The sequence below is a fragment of the Mesocricetus auratus genome, unplaced genomic scaffold, assembly GCF_017639785.1.
Source record: "Mesocricetus auratus isolate SY011 unplaced genomic scaffold, BCM_Maur_2.0 Super-Scaffold_100006, whole genome shotgun sequence".
In the NCBI taxonomy this organism is placed as follows: domain Eukaryota; kingdom Metazoa; phylum Chordata; class Mammalia; order Rodentia; family Cricetidae; genus Mesocricetus; species Mesocricetus auratus.
The window spans coordinates 52,250,733-52,275,169 of record NW_024429190.1 but is presented as its reverse complement, the minus strand read 5'-3'; the positions used below and the strand labels follow the sequence as shown (position 1 = coordinate 52,275,169).

At 45.3% G+C, this 24,437-nt stretch overlaps 1 protein-coding gene across 2 annotated transcripts in view; it reads left to right on the top strand.

Moving 5' to 3' along the window:
- The window catches only part of Usp46 (ubiquitin specific peptidase 46), a 68,627-nt gene extending 50,150 nt beyond the window's left edge, over positions 1-18,477 (top strand). For both annotated transcript variants that reach the window (XM_005080785.4, XM_040747204.1), the window contains exons 6-9: positions 8,858-8,941; positions 11,193-11,390; positions 14,331-14,409; positions 15,135-18,477. In XM_005080785.4, coding sequence (XP_005080842.1) covers positions 8,858-8,941; positions 11,193-11,390; positions 14,331-14,409; positions 15,135-15,236 — 463 coding nt within the window. In that variant the 3' untranslated portion in view covers positions 15,237-18,477. The remainder of the gene's footprint in view (positions 1-8,857; positions 8,942-11,192; positions 11,391-14,330; positions 14,410-15,134) is intronic.
- Positions 18,478-24,437: the final 5,960 nt, after the last annotated feature.

Below are 24,437 nucleotides of genomic sequence, written 5' to 3'. Positions count from 1 at the left end.
TTGTCCCAACATTGATCCTTTGGGAAAGGACATTGCCAGTTCCTTTACTTGGTAGAAATTTGGGTTTGAAGAGGTACTGCTGCTTCCTGTGCCTCGTGGGGGATTCCTGGTCTGTTTGAAGGCACGTAGCAATAGTAGACACAGCATTGAAACCAGGCAAAGTGCTGAGTGGTTAGTGCTGACTTTGGACATGTTATAGAGAACTGGAACACAGGTTTCTGTTTCTGGCAAGGGATGTGAGTGTCGGTCCAGTTTCCCCAGTAAAACCAAGGCAGAGGTGGTTGGAAATGCCAAAGCTGGCGTGGGGGAGTGGGAAGTGCCTCTTATGTCAGTTACCTTTCTCGTTACTGTGCTACAGTGCTTGGCAGATGGGAACTGAGGGGGGGATGGGCTGATTTAGGCTCACAGTTTGAGGGCACAGTCAGTGGCAGTGGGGAGGTGTGGTGACAAGATCACGGGCAGCCAGCCACACTGAGTCCACAGTTAGGAAGCAGAGAGGTGAATGTTCACGTGCAGCTCACGTGCTTTTTTTCTTTCTGTTTTTATTCACTCCTAGACCCCAGTGTATGTGACGATGCTGTCTGCATTCAGTGTGAGCCATTCGTTCCCAGTCATCTTCTCTGGAAATGCCCCCATAGCTACTCCCAGAAGCGTGTTCCTAGGTACCCCTAACCAGTCAAGTTGACAATGGAGACTAACCATGACAGTCCCAAACTGGCCTTTTAGATCCGTCACATCCCTAACTGAACGAACAGCTCAGACCAGCAAACCTGATGAGTATTCCAGAACTTTGTATCACCTCCATATTAGATCTGGCCCAGCTCACCTACACCCACCCTCGTGTCATAAAGAGAAGCCAGCTGCTGCCCTTCACCATTGAACTCTGTGATGGGGCCGCAGCTTCTGTCCCTTCTTTCAGAAGTACAGGAGACCCAGGAGTGGATAACTCCAGCAGAGCCATTAACTGGCTTTTGTTGTTGTAGTTTCCTGCCAAATAAATCTTTGTATTAAGGTGGCTGTAGTGCCTTACACCTTTAATTCTCCTACTTGGACAGTAGAGGCCAGCCGGGTGTACATAGTGACTTCCATAGTAAACAGGACTCAGATAGACAAACAAATAAGTAAATAAATAATAAAGTTTTTGGATTGAGAGAAGGAACGATGATGGCATTGGCCTCCATGACTCGATTTGGATTGTATTCATTTTATTTGCATTTCAGTTAGGAGCTCATTAACATCCCCTGTATTAACATTTTGTGATGTGATGTTTCTGTCTTTCATTTATTTTAATGACTGTTTAGGAGTTAAGCTGAAATCTTGGGATCGGAAGTAAGTGCCCAGTCATCTCCTTCCAGAAGGGCTTTGGGTGGCAGACTCGAGTATTCTCACTGAACTTTTGTTCCAGAGAATAACAATAAAATTCAGAGAACAGACCCGAGAGAAGCCACAAATCCACACTGTTATCAGACTTCAGACCTCAGAACTGTGTCCTGGGCAGGGTGAGCAGCCTGTGACTGAGGAGTCTAAGAAAAGGGGTGAGCTTCCCCCCACCATCACCCCCTCCGAAGAGCTCAGCGATGCCCTCAGGCAGACTTACTGGTGTTGGGTTTGTCCTTCCAAAGCCTTTCTGGTGTTTCCCTCTTCCCTTGAGTGCCTCTCCCTCGCCCTGCGGCTCTTCAGAGAACCCAGCCCTGGTCTCTAAGAGCTCAAGTTTAAAAGGTCGTTCTCCCTTCTTCTCCTCACTTGAAATTCTCTCTCCGCCAGGAGGTCAGCCAGGTGTCCGAGCGCCCTTTGAATCCTCTCAGAGCTCTCTCCGTGTGAAAACTGGTCTTTGGGAATCCTGTTTCTACCTGCTTTGAGAAACTCAACTTGTGTCCTGAGTTTACAGACACTGTTATCCTGCTTGTTATGGGTGTCTCTCTTCTATGTAGATGACCTTTGTTTTAGGTTTGGTCATGAGTGACATGGAATTTCCTGGGATGTGACACTCACAGATTTCTTTCTTTTTAAGACATAATTTGCTCTTACTTACTCACACTCACTGCCTTTGCCGTCTCCTACTCTCTTTGGTTCCCTTCTCTCTCTTCCTGCTTTCCTGTCACATCATCACTCCATTATCTCCCTCCCGCCTCCTTCCCTTAGAGCTGTCTTTGTAGATCTCTATCTGTTTTCTTCACACACACACACACACACACACACACACACACACACACACACACACACACCCTCCATATATAAAAAATCCGTCTTGTTGAATCTGGCTTTTCCTGATTAACACAATAATGTCCACATCCATTCATTTTCCTGCACATCAGGATTTCATTCATTGTGTGTGTGTGTGTGTGTGTGTGTGTGTGTGTGTATACCACATTTTCCTCATCTGTTCTTCTGTGAATTAGGTAGCAATCAGTATGGATGTACTAGCGTCTCTGTGGTGTTAGGCCGGTTCCGTGCATTGTGAATAGTGTAGCAATTGGCATGGATGTATGGCATGGATATCTCTGAGGTATGCGTCCAGTGGTGGTAAGCTGGGTCACTTATTTTATTTTGTTTTTGAAGAGCCTCTATACTGATTTCCATAGTGTATGTCTTTCTTCCGTCCCTCTGCCTCGCCATTCCCCTCCCTCCCTCCCTCCCTCCCTCCCTCCCTCCCTCCCTCCCTCCCTCCCTCCCTCCGTTCCTTCCTTCCTTCCTTCTTTCCTTCTTATTTATTTTGCATTCAAGTCAGTGTTTCTCAGGCTGGTGCATATAGCAGAATCACCTGAGATAACAATAATGATCGAGGCACAGAGCACATTAAGAACTTCAGTGAGTCTGGGCTTCTGTCTCGGATATATGTTCTGGTCATTCTGGTGCCACCAAACCTTGAGAATCTCAGTTCCAACTCTTTGCCATCTTACAGAGATCAGTAAACCAGCAGCACCGTTGAGCCTGCTTGGGATGTCGCTAGAAATGTAGTCTCTAGAATCAGATTCTGTATTTTGACCGGTGTCCCCAAGTGTTTCATTTGCACGCTAACATCTGGGTGGACTAGAACAGATGGTCTCCACCCTGGTAGCTCGGTGGTATTTCTGCGATGGTGAAGCACAGTCATGCTTCAGTGTTAGCTGGAGGGATCTGATGGACTTTACTGATGTTAAGAGTGGAAGGTGGATTATTAATTGAGATTACCTTTAAAAAATGGAGCACTTGGGGCTGGAGAGATGGCTCAGCAGTTAAGAGCACTGACTGCTCTTCCAGAGGTCCTGAGTTCAATTCCCAGCAACCACATGGTGGCTCACAACCATCTGTAGTGAGATCTGGTGCCCTCTTCTGGTATTTGGGCATACATACATACACACACACACACACACACACACACACACACACACACACACACACACAATCTTTAAAATATGGAGCCCTTGGGTAGGGGAGATGGCTCAATGGATAAGAGCACTAGCTGCTCTTCCAGAGGACCTCAGTTCAGTTCCCAGAATCCATTTTGGGCAGCTCATAACCATCTTTACTTCAGCTCTAGGGGATCCGAAGCATCTGGCCTCAGTGGGCACACCTGCACTCCCCACCCACCACCACAAGCACAAATACAGACAATTTAAACATCTTCAAAAAGCAGACACAGTACCAAGAGGACACAGCCGAGGTTCTGTGAAGGAACCACAGGGAGGGCAAGGCATTCAAAGTACAACTTCCTGTGTCTTTTCTTTTTGGTTTTGGCTTTCGTTTTTGAGATTTCTCTCTGACCAGCTGTGCTGGCTTGCAGGGAGCTTCAGGGATGTGCCTAATATTATCTCTCCCAAATACTGCTGCTACAGATGTGTGCTGTCCCTCCCACTGGCCCTTACGTGGCCTCTGGGGACCAAACCCAGGTCCTCAAGCTTGTAAAACAGGCTGTTTAATCACTGCGCCATCTTCTAAGCCCCAAATATCACATTGTCTAATGCTTAGCTGCTGGGATAGGGGGGTCAGCATTCTGGAAGCCTGAGCTAAGTTTCCCCAGCACTGGGGAACATGGGTTGCAGGTGTGTGTGTGTGTGTGCTGTGCATGCGCATGCAGCGCATGCACGCGCCTTGACCCTTCATCTCTGAGAGACTGGACACAGCCTGACCCTGTCATAACCCATGGCAATGGCACAGTTTACCCCAGTGTGCTCCTGCAGTGTCATGAAGATCGTCTGAGGCATTGCCTAAGGGCTCTCTTCCCAGCACTGAGCAGGGAGTACATGCGAGCTCCCATTCCTAAACAAGAAGCTATCTCTCTCCAATTGACAACCTCTTGCAAAGGAAAAATTACTTTTCTCCAGTGGAGTCTCACTGGATACATACAAACTACGCTTAAGGGTGGACAGCACAAAACGACAGGACAAATTCTGGCATTTTTGTAGTTTTATTTTTGGGGGGCTCGTGTTGCTTTGTTTGGGCAGGGTTTCTTTGTTGTTGTTGATTTTTACTTTACTGGTATTTTGCCTGTGTGTTATGGTTTCTGATGTTTTTTTTGTTTGTTTGTTTTTTTAGTGTGTATGTTTGTTTTTTTAGTCTTGTATGTATGTCTTTCTGTACTTTTTTCTTTTTCTTTTAAATTCTGATTTGTTCGTTTATTTGCCTGTTTTTTTTTTTTTTCACAGAGAGAAAGAAGGTGTAGGGTTGGTTGGGTCTAGGAGGAGATGGGGAAGGAACATTGTGGTTAGAACTGTAGCATGAATTTTCAATTAAAAAAAGAATTTTCTCTTCTAAATCAGTGTTGGTTCTACTTTATTGACTAGACTAAGGTTTTAGTTGAGGCGGTCAAGGGGGCTCAGTGGGCCGAGGGGCTGGCTGCCAAGCCCCAGGACCTGAGTTCCATCTTCAGGTTCCATGCGGTGGAGGAGGGAACTGGGTTCCTGTAGGTTGTTCTCTGACCCCACATGTGCAGGCCCACTTACATACATACACACAATGAAAGACAAATGTAATAACAAGTGTCTTAACTGAAACTGTTACAAGTCTGTGCATTACTTGGCCATGCAGCATGGGAACATCTTCCCACCCAAGAACAGTCTTCCTCCATTTACTCAGGCTGGGTTTGTCTCCATGAAGCTTTCACATTTCTTTATAAAGGCATGCATTTCTTATTAGATTTGTTCCCATGGTGAATCTTAAAATAATGTTTGATTGCTATTACGACCCTTTTTTAAAGTGACACAGAGCGTTCTGGCCTTCCCCAGCCTTCTCTGTGCATCAGAAATTTATCCTGAGTTCTGGAAAGCTTTCTCCGTTGCCTCCTGCCCATTTTAACTTGGCCTTGTAAAACTTCCCCAACATTTCTTGCTTGCTTTGTTATAATTGTGACCTTGTTGTGAGAGATACAACCTCCTTATGCATTCCGGGATGGCCTTGAACTCCTGATCCTGAGTGCTGCACTTACAGGTGTGCAGCACTGTGTTTGAAGAACGACCCCTGTGACCTCACAGAGTTGCTCTGCTGCTATTACTGCTGGGCCGACCTACCCTGTCCATTTTTCAGGCTCATTGTCAAGACAGCAATCGTGACTCGTGTTGTGGCATTGTGTATCTGACCCCCTGGGAAAGGAGAGGATGGTGGCCTTTTTACACTGGGCCTTTAAATTAATATGGATTATATAACCATTATCTAGATGCACGGGACTAGAAGTGTTTTGGATGTTGACATCAGGGATGCTCAACCAGCAAGCACTTTGGCTGTGTTTTATCCCATCTCTGCTTGCAAAGAATGTTTGGTTTTTAAGATGGAAATGTGTTGGGTTCCTTGCTCTTTGCTATGCTTTCCTTGATTGTTCTGATCAAGGAAACGATTGCAAACAAAATTTCCACAGCAGTTACTCAGTGAGGTCTTCATTCAGAAGCTGCGTTTGAGTCTGATTGCTCACTAAGGACTTGAAAGCTGAAGCGTTGTCATGATTGCCTGTCGAGGGTTTCCTTACTTCCCGGGCCCCTTCCAAGCCTTTCTCTGCAGTGCTGTTGAAGGCAGCAGTACTCAGAAATGCTGTCTGCTTTGGTCTCTCCTGTGATGAGGCCTGCTTGGGAGCCACTGAGCTGCGGGGGCCATGTGGGCTTCTTAGGAATACCCAAGGCCTCCTGCTCACTGCAACTGTGCCCCCCCACCCTCACCCCCATGTTGTTCCTTTCATCTGTGTCTCCCTTAAACGCTTCCTTCTGTGAGAACCTGACTTGGACGTTGCCTCCTAGACAAATGCCTTTCCAGTACACATTTGTTTTCTCTTTTCTCTCTGCTTTTTCCCTGGACTTAATTCTTCTGTCTTAGCTCTTTCGTTTGTTCGTTCGTTCATTCATTCATTCATTCATTCATTCATTCATTCATTCAGCAGAGTCAGGCTGTATATCTACCAGTGAGCAAAACAGACTCAATCTCTCTCTGTTCTTAGAATGCTCGCTCTGTAATACAGAGGCTCAGAGTCAGGGTCCAGCATCCATGATTTAAACCCAGGGTCCATCTTGTGCATGCAGGTAACCACAGTTCTGAGGTGCATGGAGGCTGGATGATGGTTGGATCTCAGGACTAGCTGAGAAAACATGAGCCTCAGGCTTGGGAAGAGAACCTGCCTCAGTGGAAGTGACAGAGGAAGACATCTGATACCCTCTTCTGGCCTCTGTGCATATGCATGTACTCAAGATCGCACACGCGCACACGTGTGCACACACACACACACAGGTGCACACACATACCCTTTGAAAACAAAACAAGCAAGCAAAAGAAACCCAACCCACAATGGGTCAGAACCTGGTGGGGTTCCTCATGTGGTCAGGGAATCCAGTCTGGAGAAGGGGTGCTCCTTGAGTTCTGAATAGCTAGCCTTCCCAGCCATGGAGGCCTCCGGAAAACACTCTCATTGCTGAGGAAGTAGCCCTCCCTTGGGTAGAGGGCAGCCCAAGGCCCAGGTCCCATTAGTAGGGTCTGATGCCCAGGGCCTGCCATGCGGGAGTTGGACTGTTTCTCCTGACTTTACAAGAGAGAGGATCTTGGGCAGGGATCACCTCTAGTGGTTTATGACTGACCTGCATTTATTTGCTCATTTTCACTTGTCTCTGTATGAGTACAGTTATTTTCCAAATCCTCAGGACCTAGCACCTATCTGGGCATTTAGCAAATGGATAATGGCTTCCTTTTGATGTGTTCTTTGTAAATGATAGATCATTAACACCGTTTTCTGTTTAATAAAACCTGATCATTCTACTTCTGGGAGACTGTGAAAAAGGAAGTGTAAACAGGCATTTTTGAAACTGCAGGATAGTATATTCTAGATGTTGTTTTTTAAGTCTTTTGAAGGCAGCCACAGAAATGCAGAATTTGAATCCAGAAAAGAATGAAAGGCTGTGGCATTGAGAAAATGAATTCTCTAACTAGCAGGCAGAAGCTTCTGATGGGATTATATGCAGTACAGCCACTATAGCCTTTGTTTTTAAGTCGGCAGACTAAAGTGCTTATCCTGGGGCAGGAGAGAGCAGAGGTGGGTGGGAGATCATTACTGCTTGACAGAGAGGGGGAGGGAGAGAGAGAGAGGGAGGGAGGGAGGGAAGGAGGGAGGGAGGGAGGGAGGGAGGGAGGGAGGGAGGGAGGGAGGGAGACAGAGAAACAGAGACAGTGTGTGAGAGAGAGACAGTGTGTGTGAGAGAGACAGTGTGTGTGTGTGTGTGTGTGAGCTCGAGAGAGAGACTGTGTGTGTGTGTGGGAGAGAGAGAGACAGTGTGTGTGTATGTGTGTGTGTGAGAGAGAGATTCTGTGTGAGAGACAGAGACAGAGAGAGTACCGTGTGTGAGAGAATGTGTGTGGGAGAGTGTGTGTGTGTGAGAGACAGTGTGTGTGAGAGAGTTTGTGTGTGTGTGTGTGTGTGTGTATGTGTGTGTGTGTGTGAGAGAGAGAGAGAGAGAGAGAGAGAGAGAGAGAGAGAGAGAGAGAGAGAGAGAGAGAGAGAGTATGTGTGTGTGTGTGTGTGTGTGTGTGATGTAGCCAAGGCTGGCCTCAGATTCACTCGGTGGTGGGTGACGGACCTGGAGCTCCTGACCCTCCTGCTTCCACCTCCCTAGTGTAAAGGTTGTAGGCGTGCCCCGCCTCACCCATCTTTTGCATCTCTATGGATGGAACCCAGAGCTTCTGGCGTGTGCTAGGCAAGAACTCCACCACCTGAACCCTAGACCCTTCTTAGGGTTTTCTTAGCTGGATATAAGGACAGTTGTGTATAGTTCTGATTTCAGTGTCTTTACTCTTGTGATCTTTGAAACATGGGACCTTTGAGATGCCATTTTGAGTTAGCATGGAAATATCGCTTTGGACATTATGCTTGCCTTTTTGGGACCTCACGATGTAAGAGTAGGCTTTTGCTGTGGGTGGTATTCTTTTGCCATACAAGTATTGTTATTATTACTGAATACTGGTTTTCCCCTCCTGAGTGTGTTAGAAACTGTAGTTTGTATCTGTCTGGGTCGTCTTAAATAAAATTTTGTCTATTTTGTTTGGGGGCAGGGGCTGCCTTTGAACTCACAGTGTAGCTTAGGGTGGCTGCCTTTGAACTCACAGTGTAGCTTAGGGTGGCTTTAAACTCCCCATCCTGTGCCTTAGCCTCCCCAGTCCTGAGATTAGAGGTATGTGCCAACATGCCTGGCTTAAATCAAGCTGTTTTCCAAATCTCTCGTAGTGAAGCCATAGCCCAGGCCTGTAGACATGCTCTAATGGTGTAACAGTCCCAGCCTTAAGAAGGCTCTTTTGTGATTATTGTTTTCTCCACTTGCACTTGGAAATTACCCTTCGGGTAATAGAGGGGTTTACATGTGGTGTATTAAGTATGTCTGGCTTTTTTAAAAGGTGAAAATATTTTTCTCTACAGAGACTTCAGCAACACAGAAACACTGTGTAGTGAACAAAAATATTATTGTGAGGCGTGCTGCAGTAAACAGGAGGCTCAGAAGAGGTGAGTTGGGGTGGGGTGAGGAGGGTGGGAGAGTAGGGCAGAGGGCTGGGGGTTGGCTCCAGTCAGAGCGGCTCTGTGGGTCTGGGATCTCAGCTTCACAGAGCCTGGCCTTCCTCATCAAGACAACCTCGATAGGAATGCTGTCCTTGGAGGGCCGTCGTTTGTCTGTTTCCTCATTTTTTTTTAATCCTCAACAAATAGCAAGTGTTAGTTGCTGTGCGCCAGGTCCTATGCTGGTAAACAAGTGGGGGGCAGATATCCTCAGTGCCCCCTTAGGATTAAAGATAAGCAACAAGTGGGGGTCAGATATGCTCAGTGCCCCCTTAGGATTAAAGATACATTACATAAGGGACTTTTCGTTATACATAACACACAATATACACAGCTTTGCTGCTTTTGGCTGTAGGACTTGGCCCTCTCATTTATAGCCAGAGATTTAAAAATAATCTGTTTAATAAGGACACATAAGGTGTTAAGAAAGTCAGGACAGCCAGGGATACACAAAGAAACTCAGTCTCAAAAAACCAAAAAAAGAAGGAGGAGGAAGAGGAGGAGGAGGAAAAGAAAAGAAAAGAAAGTTACCATGTTCTGACTTGGCATCTTCTCCAGGGTACCCCATCTTTTTTTTGTTGTTGTTTTTCTTTTCACCAGTACCTGTCAGTTATAGCTCTTGGATATCCTGAACTAACTAGTTGTTCCCGGTTACCTTATCCCCAGAAGGCAAGAAATCTGAAAGTTTAACTTCCTGTAAACTCCTACATGGGATAAGTTTATCTTCAAGATTTCAAGGTAGTTCATAGATATTCAGTGGTGCCCTCTGAAGCGGAGGATATAGACCTGAGGTTGCTATGATTTTTCCACGTAGCCTCCTTCACCCTCCATGCTACCCATGCACATCTTTCTCTGTGGCATCAATATGAGAAGGCCAGCCCCTGTAACGAGCAGCGGGTACTGCTAGGTTCCTGGACGTTGACTCTGCCTCCCACGCTGAGGAGCCCACTCTGCCTCAGGCAGCCTGGGTCTGCGTATGTGGCATGAGGTGTTTTGTGTTCAACCTTGGAGCTTTTGTGTTTTAAAATGACATATGTTCCTGTGAAATGTGGAGGCTTTGTATAATTATTATTTTCTACTGCTTTGTTTTTATGAGACACGGTCTGGCTGTGTGGCCCAGGCTGGTCTAGAGCCCTCCTCCTGTCTTCACTTCCTGCCAAGCATTGAGATTATAAAGCATGTGCCATCATGCCTGCCTCTAGTGATGTTTTTATTTTGTTTATTTTTGTGAAGAGGGCTTTTTACCTTAGTAGATACCTCAATAAATATTCTCTTCGACTGGGTCACTTTCAGACAATATATGCTAAAGTGTGCACAGATCCAGTCATGTTTGTGCTGAGTCAGCACCTTCATCCGTGAGGCTTGTGGCATGGGTTGGGTGAGGACAACTGGGTGCTGTTCTCGCTAGTCATGTAATCCACACGGGCTGTTACTGTGTGACCGTTTACCCAGGATGTTAATTAATGGTCAGACAGTGGAGGGGAAAATCTGTTTATGTAAGGTTGGGACCAGAACAATTCCTCCAGGGCAGTTTTTCTCAAAGCCACCGATGTACTGTTCTATGTGGAGGCTTCAAAATGGGAAGAAGCCTTGTTCACACTTGGCCATTGTCCACACCCCCAATTTACTAACGTAACCAGGACGTTGGTGTTTAGTTTGTGAAAATAGCCCTAAGGTAACCCCTGTCACTTTATAAACTCTGAGAATGAGAACCATGGTAGGGGACCCATGTGGCATGAAATCACAGGGGTGAGGAGCGGGCATAAGCCTGGCATCCGTAGTGTTTGGTGTCCAGGTATGTGCTAGAAACTTCCTTCTGCTGGTCGTTGGCGCCTGAAGTTCTGTCTGGATCATTCTGCCTGGTCTTTTTCCCAGCTGCCTCTTCATAATTCCTCAGCCCTCCTGTTCAACTCCTGGGGAGTGGACTGTCCACACACATCCCATTCTGTAGGCAGAGGCACAGCGAGAGAATTCTGCCATGACCACAAGGAGAGGTGTGGTTGTGCTTTTCTCTTACTTGTGTTAGCCAGGGGTTCAGGACGAGCTAATCTCCACAGAGGAGCACACGTTTCTGCTTGGGTAAAGTCTTGGATTCTTGCTGGGCCCCTCCTGAGGCTTCTTGTTGGTGGAGACAATAGTGTGTTTTCTCCCTCTGATGGGCTCTGACTACAAATGGTTTTCTGTTCCATGGCTTCCATAGGATGAGGGTGAAAAAGCTGCCCATGATTCTGGCCCTGCACCTAAAGAGGTTCAAGTACATGGAGCAGCTGCACAGGTACACCAAGCTGTCTTACCGGGTGGTCTTCCCGCTGGAGCTCCGGCTCTTCAACACCTCCAGCGATGCCGTGAACCTGGACCGCATGTATGACCTGGTCGCTGTCGTTGTCCACTGCGGAAGGTAAAGGTGGGCTGGGAGGAGGTAGGGCCTGTCCCTTCATCAAGAGACACCCGGCTATACCCTTACTGGACTACGGCAGTACTTCTGGAAATGCCACTCAGATCCTCACTGGTCACCCCAAAATATACAGAAATGCTTAATGTGGAGGTGTACCCTAAGAAATACAATGTTCCCTGACTTGATCATGCAGTCATCATCAAAGGCACTTAGCACAAACCAAGACTAAGTGATGTAATATGTAGCACTACTGACCCATGTACAATGTCATTAAGACAAAGCATGTCAGTATGTGGCACATGCCTGTTCATAATCATACCTGTTAGTGCGTATGAAAAAAACATGAGAACAATGATAATCCAATGATATAGATGATGAGTTGAAAGTAACATGGAAAAATAAATGCTTATGCTAGGATTTTCTTTATATATTTTTAAAAATGTATTTTCACTTTAATTATATATAGGTGTGTGTCTGCATGTGGGTATATACATGTGAGTTCAGGTGCCTGCAGGGACCAAATGTGGTGGATTCTCTGGAGCTGGGCTTATGGATGTTTGTAAGTCACTTCACATGGGTGCTGGGAACCGAACTTGGGGGTTCTTGACTACTGAGCCATTGCTACAACCCCTGATTTTATGTTTTGAAAAGCTTTGTATAGTTGTATAGGTGTTGGCAAGATAGCTCAGCAGTTAAGTGAGTGTACTGTTCTTCCAGACCCTAGTTTAATTTCAATATCATTGTCCAGTGGCTCATAATGCAGCTCCAGGAGATCTAACACTTTTCTGGCCTCAGCCCCAGGTGCACAGACACACATAGTTAAAAGTTAAACATAAAAAGCCATACATACATAATGTATGCACATGTGTGTGTATGAAAATCATGATCTGAAAACTATTTTAATATGTATGAATCAAACCAGGAAGCAGTAGATTAAATGTAATAATTTTGTGGCATTTTGGTTAATCAAAACTGTTCTTAAAAATATTTTTTATGTTAACTTTCAGCATGTCCCTAATACTTTTATTTTGAGTTTAATGTTTATTTTTTTCCTCTTCCCTTTTTTTAAATTTAAGTTAGAAACAAGTTTGCTTCACAAGTCAATCCCAGTTCCCTCTCTCCCTCCTCCCCCCCACCAGGCTCCCTAGTCCCCCACTCAATCTCCACCCTGATCCCCACGGAGGGTGAGGCCCTCCATGGAGGATCTTCAGAGTCTGTCATTTCATCCAGGACAGGGCCTAGGCCCTCCCCCAAGAGTTCAGGCTGAGAGAGCATCCCTCATTATGGGGGACAGCCAAAGTCCATTTGTATGCCAGGGGTAAATGCTACCCAGGGCCCCATAGATTACCTAGGCCTCATCACTGACACCCACATTCGGGGGTCTGGATCAGTCCCATGCTGTCCACCCAGCCATCAATCTGGGGTCCAAGAGATCCCCCTTGTTCAGGTCAGAGTACCCAAATGATGAAGACACCATATCAACCTCTGGCTTACACACATAAACACACACACACACACACACACACACACACACGCACGCACGCACGCACGCACGCACACACGCACGCACAGAAACACTCACATGTGCATCCACATACATATATGTATTCCCCACACACACATGGTAAGTGATGAGGGGAAAAGAATTTAGATTTTCAATTTTAGTAGTATGTATATTAAAAAACAATTCTAGATTTAGGATTAAAATCTCTATTTTGCTACATTTCCTTCCATTGCTTTTCATAGTGCATTGTATATAGAGAGCTGTGCATCCTAGTGCATGTAAGTATGCATTGTAACATACTTCTGAAACTTGAATCAGATTTCACCTCTGCTAGAAATGTCCTGACACCTTCCTGGTGTGCTCAGGGCAAAGACAGATCTTAGCTATTGTGATGTGGTGCAGGGAAGGTCTGTCCCTTTGACCCTCTCTCCCTGTTCTCCTCCCTTGGGTTCCTTGCCCAGCTGTTCTGACTTCTGAATTGATTGGTGTATATTTGCTTTCTCCTTGGCTGAACCGTCCATCATACAGTCACATGACTTCTCTCCCCCACCCCTGTCTCCCTCAAGGATCACACACTCTCCTTTTGTCGATGCTTCTTGACCAGCCCTCCTCCAGCATACTGCTGTACTCTTTATGGCACTTCTCCCATGTGTTTAAGTGATTGATTTGTTTATAGCCTATGGGACCCCCACCCCCACTCCAGGCACCTCTCTCAAACTCACAGAGATCCGCCTGCCTCTGCCTCCTGAGTGCTGGGATTTAAAGGCGTGCTCTACCAGCGCCCAGCCCAGGCACTGCTCTCTTTTGTACTGTTATAACAAAGCGCTCACCCAAGTTTTATATAGCATGAGTCATTTGGCTCATAGTTTTTTTTTTAGGTGGCTAAATTCAAAGTCCTGGAACTGCACCTGGATTGGGCTTTCTTGTCACATCAGGGCATGGTAGAAGACACCATATGGGACAAGAAAGGGAGAGGGGGCCCTCTCATGTGGGAGGAGGACCAAGAATTAAATGAATAAGTCATAGACTTTGAGGGTCACACTCAACCTGTAACACCAAGTCCCAAGAGAAAGGGGAGCTACTTTGTCTTGCTTACTTTTTCTGGTGTGTAGTAGGTGTACAGTAATTCCTAGTGTTAACTGATTTTGAAACCATGCTTTCCCCATTGGGCCTCTGTTACCCCTCCCCCCCCCCAGTATGGTGCCCAGCAGCCAGGTGCTCTGCGAGATTTGTGCACTCAGACAAAAACTAGTCCACAGTTCTTTTAATTTCGAAATGGCATCTCCATGGTGCCCAGGCTGGATTTGAGTTCATGCCTCAGCCTCCAATTGCCAGTGGGCTGGCAATATTTGATTGCATTAGAGGTATGCATTGATAATTGGAATACTATAAAGAAGGACATGTTGCCTAGTGACTTTCTCTCTTACATTCTTTTCCAGTGGGCCTAACCGTGGACATTACATCACCATTGTGAAAAGTCATGGCTTCTGGCTGTTGTTTGATGATGACATTGTAGAGGTACGTATACAGGTTGCTCTCCCATGGCCATAGGGTAGAGAGAGGGATTTGGGGTGGGAACAGTTGTAAATGGCACCTGAAATAGACCTGCTTCTAGTAGTAAGGAAATATTTAGATTATATCCATGTACTTTGGGTATTGATTATTTATATAAAGGAATATTGTAAATTTTATCCCAGTGGTGGAATCTGCTTTAACCCACTAAGGTAGCTGCTTTAGTAGAATAGACACTAAAGGAAATGATCTCTGATGAACAGGAAGAATTGCGGTTGTTCACAGACCCCTTGGATTACTATCATCTGAAAGATAGTGTTTTGAGGGCATCTATGTATAGTTTAGGTTAGATGAGAGGGTTGGGATTTCTTCCCCAGCATCTGTCAAATCTCTAGACTTAACCATTTGCCTTCAAAGGCTCCTATTAATGATATTCGGTGCTATATGGAAAACAATATATTTATTTACCAAAGAGAGAGAGAGAGTCGCACAAACCAGGAGTTAGAAGCGTGGCTGGCTTCCAGGAGAAAAAGGAGGTTCCTTCTCCTTTCACTTCCTTTTATATCTACCTGTGTCAGTATCCTCATGGGCGGATAGCTTTGTGGGGTTCACTCCTACAGGCTCCTAATTGCACTTTTACACCAACTCATGTTTCTTACAGTTTAGATTTTGTTTTCCCAGGAGTCTTAGGAAATAATAACATCATTTTTATTTTTTTCCCTTCATTGCAGAAAATAGATGCTCAAGCTATTGAAGAATTCTATGGTCTGACGTCAGATATATCAAAAAATTCAGAATCTGGATATATTTTATTCTATCAATCGAGAGAATAACCTAGTGGAGCGTGGAACTAACTCATGTGGGGAAATTCTCAAAGCACTATAGCCTTGTTTCTCTGCAGACCTTCCTCTCCCCCACCTGCGGCCCACCGATGTTATCACTGATGCCCACCGGTCTGGCAGTGTTAAACTTCCTCCTTTGTGTTTTTACATGCAGCACTACTCCTGGGTTTCTTCTGGTCTGAGGTAGAGTTAACTGCAGCCAGATTCTAGTCAGATTTATATAAATTAACTTGTCAATTTGAAGGTGGAGTTGAATGTGTTTGTCATGTCTGGCTAAGCTGGAGTGACATTTCCTGTAAATGTCACAGCCCATTTTGAGTGTTTGTTTGGTTTCCGGGGTCTCCTTTCCATGCATTCCTTTGACATGTCCCTGGAAGTGTTGCTACCCTTTGTTAGCGTGCCTGCCTTCTCTGATGGCAGGAGATAGGTGTTCACCCATCAAAGCTGCAACCATAGCTTTAAACTTGTGCAAGTGAAAATGTCTGAAAGTGAGTGATGTCGATGCCGAAATCATGCTCTGCCTTGGAACAGGGTGAAGCAAGGCTGTCGATGGTAGCACCCAACAGTGCTTACTTAGCTGTTTGAATCCCAGGGGCTAAGACTATGGAGCTCAGGGCAGGCAAAGCCAAGAGGAAGATGTTTTTGTGGATAGTGAAAAATAACTTATCTTTCTACCAAAAGCCAAGTGTCAGGAAAACAATGCAACACTGTTCATTTTCAGTAACACTTTTCTTCTGTCAGGCCCTGTAGTTGTATTCTTCTCGTGTCTGGCATTGCTAAGCTTTTCAAGCTGTCTTCCCAACCCTGCTGATGTTTTACAGTCTGTGGTATCAGGACTGAGATACCAGTTGGCTGCCTCTGGCACACCTCTCTCTTTAGCCAGTTGATACAAACATCCTTCCTAGAGGAGGAAGATGAATCACCTTGACGACCATCAGCAGATTGTACAGCATCATTTTTTTTTAACGTACTCAGTCTGTTTACGGGGGCACTGGTGAGTGCCAGGGCTAAAACGAAACTCTCCCTGAAGGGAATGCTGGAGTTAGTGGAGCGTGAGATGGGTCACAGAAAGTGTTAGGGGGTGGGTGGAGAGGTGAACAAGATGGTGGCTGTTTCTCTGCCTCAGATCCCTAGAATGCTTGACAAGACAGTTTCCTGGGAGAACCTCATCTCACTATTTTTCTCTTTTGTTATGTGTGTATTTATTAGAGCATTTGAATATTGGTACCTTTTATTAAAAGGGTTGATTTGATGTTTTATTGTTGAGTTAATCTTAGTTTTCCTACAAATTCTATGAGTCATAGATCTTGGTTTCCTTTGGGATGTCAGTTGACTTCCATACACTATAATATACTGTGAATGTGTTATGTTGTGACCTAATACATCGGCGAATGAACATGCAAACTCTTGGCATAATGTGAACTAAAACTAACTGAAGACGTCAGTGGCCATTTTGCAACAATGAAGAGGATAGCACTTTATCTAGGTGAAAACTGGACTTTTTATTTTTGAAATATCTTGAACTGTTTATGGTTCAGAACTTAGGCATGCCGACACTTCATTTGTTCATGCTTGAAGGGAGATGTTTCACTCTTCACTGGAGAAGACAGAACAGGGTTATTTCATTGTCTTATGCAGGTGGCGAAAATGAACCTTGCTTTGGTTGGAGGCAAATGGATATTTATAAATAATACTTTGTCTTTTTCCCCCTCCATGAAGCATATTTATTAATCACTTACCTTAGAGGTGAACCTTTATTCTTTAAAGAGAAGCACTTTCTAAATGAAAGTGATGAAATGTTTGTACCATATACAGCCCATATATTTGACTGTGGGTTACAAAAATGGTTTACTGGTTTCTAATATATTTGGAACTGATTATAGGACAAAAACTATTAAAATTACCTTTGAAACAACTCTTGAAGCTAATTTATTAGACCAAAATGTTTCAATTGGAAGCTCCAAATGCTATCATAAGGTTCAGCACATTTTCCTCTTCTTTCTTTCTTTCTTTCTTTTTTCTTTCTTCTTCTTCTTTTTTTTTTTTTTTTTGGTGAGCATGTAAAGTTTTCCCCAGTAATGTAACCAAAGGCATTGCTTTTTAATAGAAAAGGCAAGTTAAAATTCAGTATTCATGAAGAGATTTTTTTTTGGAACAGGAAGAGATAAGCATTGGAGACTATTGTACTGATTTTCAGTTGGTTGTGATGCAGGGAATAAAGATTGGGGAAGACCAAATAAGACTCTCCATCAACACGCCATCAGTTTTTAAAACGTAGGACTATCTGGTAATTATGTACCTCTTTTTCAGTAAAAACAAACTTGAGGCAGCTCTGTTCCACCCCCCCCCCCGTCATTTTTCCTTTCATAGAGAAATCATGTTATAACTTGCCGTCCCTGGTTCCTAGCGTAAAGCAGGGAATGACAGTGGCGGTGGGTCATGTGAGACCACTCTGAGGTCACAGTGATAGCACAAAGACCTAGCAACAGTCCCCTAGATGGGGTTTGTGTGTTCTTTCTCCAGCAGGAGTGAGTAAGCCTGCTGCATTGCTCTTAATTTCTCCAGTTGCTGGGTATTTAAAAAGAAATGACAGTGTCTTTAAAAAGACTTAACTTTTTTTAAAAAAATGAAATGTTTGTTTTATTGGTTACTTGCTAGCTTAACATTTAGATTATGGTACAGTATGCTAAAATCTTTTGTTTCAAAGCAAATTTTAGTAAAATGGTGACATGTATAGTGCTGTTACGTTGATGTTTTTCCATTCCAAGCCATCATCGGGTAGACTGGCTTGAAAAGAGCCAGGAATAATACAATCAGGGTGTCAGTCTGAATAGGAAGCCATTCCCATGTGGTTTAATGTCCTGGTTATATTTTGGACTTAACATAAGATGGAAAATGACAGAAATGGTCCCTGTGCATTTGTTTTCATGGGTACCCTTAATCTCATGGGCATGTCTAACTCACAAGTGTGTTCTAACTGGCGCGTAAGGCTTATTTTAGATACTGGAGTGTAGCTTTATTATGGATGGATTTTATCTTTCAAACATTTCGTCTTGATCAATTTTGTATATTCATGTGTATTAAAATATCGTGCACTAAATGTTCTCTCCTGGTTTGCTGTTACCTGGTCAAGACATTGGCCAGCACCATTGTGATTAGCTCATGCAAATGGCGTGGGCCAGAGAAAATTATTGCCTATTTTTCTGCCTAATTAAACTTCTGTTCTCTAGTATTACATTAACTTATTTTTGGCTTCTATTTCTGTAACCAAAACAGTTACTGTATGTGTGTGACACCCATTTGCTTTAAAAAAAAAGCTTGTAATTTCTATTTAAAAATAATCTGTATCTTAGTTCGCTTTTTTTCCTTAGTGTAACCAACTCAAGCAGTTTAAGTATGCTGTCAATCTTGTGAGATTTCATTCACTTTAATACTCTGCCTCTAAAAGCGTTTCCAAGAAAAATTAATAAACTAGGATTTCTCTTCCTAGAGAGCCATATCTAAGTACTGTCACACATGTGACCTTCAGGTCCTTGACATCATGAGTGAGTCAGTGGTGAGTTCCCTGTGCAGGGAATCATTCTGAGCTAAGTCTTGAAAATGTGAAGGAGATTCTGGTTATTAGTTTATGGAAAGGTAGCAGCTCAGTTGAGGCTGGTGAAACTCGTGTCCTGGATACAATGTACTTCATTTTGTGTAGCAGAAGCCAGAAACTGAGGAAACAGCACACTGTGAAAACCCAGAATGTGGGTGGCAGCTCCTTAGACTTCACAGGGAACTCCTTGTGTGGGATCTTCTTAGTCATAAGATGCCATTCCTAAAATAAGGTTGTGGCTCCCAGCTCTGGGGTCCCATCAGCACTGGTTTCCTAGGAAAATAGGGATATTTTCCTAGATCTGGACCTTCTGGCCTGATTTGTGGGGACCCTTCCCTTAAAAATCTAAGCCAGATGCAGCCCACTTCCCACCCATATACATGAGTGAGTTCAGGTCCTGCCCTCTGGTCAAGAGTGAAGCCCACAGTTGCCACTGCTTGGGCTTTTCTTCCCAGCTCATTTCAAGGGGCCTGTGTGTGGACTAGAAATTGTGAGCTGAGCCCATAGCTAGGCCTCCGTGTGGAAATACAGCCCCACAGGCCAGGAGCAGGGGCTCTGGATAGCTGTAAGTCTCCCTGTTCCTGCATCTTCAGTTACTTCCTGTGCTCCAGCCTTTCTGGGCTAAGCAGACTGTTGGGGAAGCACCTGACTTCCAGGACAACCAGAGGAATAAAGGACCTTGGGAATAAGATTTTCTTTCCTACGGATTGTTGTCTTCCTCTGTCAAATGGGCTTCAAGTGTGGCTTGTGGCTACAAGCCACTCAGGTAACTATTTCTGGAGAATGTGAAGCCTCCTTCTTCACCCAATTTTCTTCTGTTTTCATTGATGCTTAAAACAACTCTGCAGGACTGGGAGACCGCTCTGTTCGATGACTTATGCAGTAGGAACATCTGAAGAACCTGTCTTTGGGTGAGGGCCTGTGTAAGCTGCAGGCGAATAAAGGCATGGGTTCTGTCGAAGAGTCAGGGAACAAGGTTAAGACTCATTGTTGCTTAGCGTTGGGTACCCTGCCACAGTTTGGGTTTGGTGCCCTCACCTTTAAGGGACTGAGATTGCACTCAGGTCTTTTGTATCATAAGCAGTTATGTACCACTGAGCTACATCCCATCCCTGTCCTGAAAGTCAGATGGGACCCAGGGCACAGATTCTTACGGGGCACAAAACACAGCTGTAAAGTGACAAAACTGTTAATAGCTAGTTGCTCAAAAAGTTAAGCTGCAAGGCTCTGGCATGTACACACACACACACCACCCATACTGCACACGTCACACCCACATACATCAAACACACACACACCACACATACTGCACACATCACCCACACACACCATGCACACACATACTCCACACATACCGCACACATCACCCACACACACCATGTACACACATACTCCACACATACTGCACACATTACACACACACCATGCACACAATACACACCACACATACTGCACACGTCACACCCACACACACCATGCACACACATACTCCATACATACTGCACACATTACACACACACCATGCACACAATACACACCACACATACTGCACACGTCACACCCACACACACCATGCACACACATACTCCATACATACTGCACACATTACACACACACCATGCACACAATACACACCACATATACTGTACACGTCACACCCACACCCACCATGCACACACATACTCCATACATACTGCACACATTACACACACACCATGCACACAATACACACCACACATACTGCACACGTCACACCCACACCCACCATGCACACACATACTCCATACATACTGCACACATTACACACACACCATGCACACAATACACACCACACATACTCCACACGTACACCACACCATGCACACCACACACACACATGCACGCACGCACACATCCAGCACATAACATTACATGCACAAAGCACATACTGCATACACCACACACACCACAGATATAACACACACACCCCATATGTGCACCACACACACACATGCACACACCACACACACCTCACATAACACACATACACACACACCACACGTAACTTTCTTCTCTCTCTGTCTCTCTCTCTCTCTCTCCCTCTCCCCCCAGAGTCCCAGAGTAGATAAGCAGAGTAGATAAGAGTTCTGGAGATGAACTCTAGCATGCAGAGAACTACAGCATTTTCTCTTTTCTTACGAGAACTCCTAGGCATGAAGACAACACTAAAATGAGGTGAGAAGGGGAACTCTCTGCTGACAACTGGGAGCTAGCCTGGGAAGCTGCACCTCGGATGCTGTCAGGGGCTGGCCTGCTTCTCAGAGCTGGGCCATGGGGTCTTCTTGCTTGCCACAGGCAATCTCACAGAACAGCATACTTGGACAAGGTCATGCTGTGACCATGATGAAGCCAGACAAGAAACGTGTCAACTTCATAATTTTCTCTAGTCACAGGCAAGAACAAGGTCACGGTGTAAATGGTAAAATCTAGCATTGCCCCTGAGTCTGAGGGGGGGGTAAAATCTAGCATTGCTCCTGAGTCTGAGGGGGGGTAAAATCTAGCATTGCTCCTGAGTTTGAGGGGGGGTAAAATCTAGCATTGCTCCCTGAGTCTGAGGGGGGGTAAAATCTAGCATTGCTCCTGAGTCTGAGGGGGGTAAAATCTAGCATTGCTCCTGAGTCTGAGGGGGGTAAAATGTTAGCATTGCTCCTGAGTCTGAGGGGTGGGGGTAAAATCTAGCATTGCTCCCTGAGTCTGAGGGGGGTAAAATCTAGCATTGCTCCCTGAGTCTGAGGGGGGGGGGTAAAATCTAGCATTGCTCTCTGTGTCTTGGGGGGTAAAATCTAGCATTGCTCCTGAGTCTGAGGGGGGGTGTTGTTTTACCAATTCCCTCTGTATCTCCTATTGCATTTGACCCAGATAAAAGTAGCAAGATATACAAAGAATCATTCCTTCTTCCTCATGGTACCCAATCCTGAAAAACCAGGATGTTGCCCTCCTCTAGGGTCCCAGCCAAAGCCCCAGGCACTAAAGTTCTAAAGTAGATGCCCAGGGTTCTGCATGAGATACACGGTCTCTGCTGCAGCGAGCGCTGGACTTATCACACCACCATAATTGTGCGTGTAGACTGGCTGGAGGATGATGACAGGAATGGGCTAGGGAGAGAAGTAAGCCATTTCCTGTGCCTTGCTGATCTGAGAGCAGGAAAGAAAACACACTACAGAATATACTACGAATATGACGATTCTTGTCTAAGGGCTTGATTATATTGGCCCAGACACCGAGTCTTCCAACTTTGAGTAAACAATGACTTTAGTCCTCCCTACCCTATAACAGGATATCAGTAGAGCAGAGTTATGATGAATAGAAGCCTCGGGAAAGCTCATTGGTAAGAGCCTCCACACCTACTCTTGGAGTTCCTTTGGCTCAGATGTGTCTGTCTTCAGAGCCTTTGAATTTGCTGAGACACCAGAATTCCCACTGGAGGATCTGAACCCCAAGCGAGACTTGAGAGCCTTCCCTGTGAAAGGCTGGAAGGCTATTTCAGAAATCCCACCCAGCCTCAGTAGAGACAGTCCCAGTCTGTGATCTTAGGCACATTCAAAAGTTCTCTATAGCCCTATGCTTGGACTTGGATCAGGAGGTGACACAGGACACAAGTGTAGGGTCTGGTGCCCTCTAGTGAGAGTGGCCTAAAACACCCCTGAGTTTTCTTCAAAGAGCAGTCGCACAGGTTCTCACTTTTGTTCAGTCTATGGATTTTCTGCTAAGCAAAACCCCAAGCTAAAGCGTCTAACCAATGATTGCTGCTGTGAAAGTAAGCTGAGGCTGAAGTCAGGTCGCTCTCGTCTTCCCGCAGAATAAGGTGACGAGCGAGAGACCCTGGAGAAGTCAGTGGGCTCATGGAGTCCGTGTCCTGCTTGTCTCTCAAAACTTGTGTCTCGTGAGGCTGTTGAGAGAAACGCATGCATGGATGGGTGGGGTCTGAAGTTCAGTGAGCTGAGATGGCAAGGTGGGGGGGGTGCGGTCACACCACCACAAGCCCTCTGGCAAGACAGGATGTCACTACCCTGCTTTCATTTAACTTGTTAACGTTACAAAAGCAACCCCTGGTGGAGGAGGAAGAATAGGGTGGCGGGGGGGGGGGGGGGGGTACAGAGATCGGCTCTCTGATTTTAGGAAGTGTTGGGAGACAGCTCAAAGTAAGCCTGCAAAGGGAACACAGCACAACTGCAATCCTGTCCTGCCTAGTGCTGTCTGCTGTTCAGCCTTCTGATAAAATGCTCTACAGTTTATGGAACTTTACTACCAAAAATTATATGATGAGCCGGGGAGATTGTTTAGTGGGTAAGAAGTGCTTGCCTCCAAGCTTGACAACCCATGTTAGATCCCTGCGATCCGTATGATAGAAGGGAAGACCTGCTTGCTCCAAGTTGTCTTTGACCTACACACACACACACACACACACACACACACACACACACACACACACACACAGAGTACACATGCATAGGTATGTATACACAGCGTACATGCACACACACAGACAGATGAACACATGTGCATGCACACAGACAAAAATGCATGCACACATGCATGCACACAGAGCATACAGTGCATACACACACACAAACACACACACACACTTAGAGCATATAAGACTTTCCGTAATGTGGTGCAGAAGAAACTGTTTGCTGTTGTTGAATTTCTGACAAATTAGTTTGCCAGAAACTTTGGAACACTCCTGCTACATTATTTTTACCAGAGACATTTATTTGTCACTGTGTCTGTCAGTTCTAGGCCATATAATAGGACTGTGACACATGAGCCTCATAACTTGTCTCTTCTTCATGTGCAGACATGGTGGGGGAGTGAGGCATCCGACAAAAGGTCTGCAGTGACATTCTAGGAGCAGGAGCTGTGAAGAAGCGAATAGTGAAAGTGTGAGAATTTCCACCAAAGGCGTGAAAAGCTGCGCTGAAGGGAGCGGGAGAAAGGTCCTGCTATTCTTCCTAGGCCTGACTAGTTAGTGACTTCTGCCACATGAAGATTTAGAGGAAGCCGCCTCACAGAATTTATTTTAAAAACAGACTTCCAGGCAAAACATTTTACTTATAAGAAAACTTTCTTATTATAGGGAATTGAAATCCATAAAGGTAGACTAGAATACAGAATGAGTCTGAAACCACAGTTACTGAAGTTCTTGTTGGGGTCAGAGCCGGGCATCTGGAAGGCTCAACAGGCTGGGCTCAAGCAGGAGTCTCCACCATGCTAATTAAAGAGGTAATAGTGAAAAGGAAAGAAAGAAAGAAAGAAAGAAAGAAAGAAAGAAAGAAAGAAAGAAAGAAAGAAAGAAAGGAGACCTAAGCAATGTGGCCATATTGGGAAGTACAAATAAAGGTGCCCAGTGACCTCTAAGTCTCTCTTCCAGCATGGAGACTTGATATGTAGGCTTGAATTCAGGGCAGGGACATGCGTGGGTAAGATGTGGTTCTGCCCACTGTTGTCTTGCCTCTGCTAAGTGGTCAGAGTTGTGTGAAATCTCCTCTTGGGAGACAAGTCCCTCCTGGGGCTGGGACTTCAGCCTTTCCCTTTCCCCAGCATGGGGAGCCTGGGGG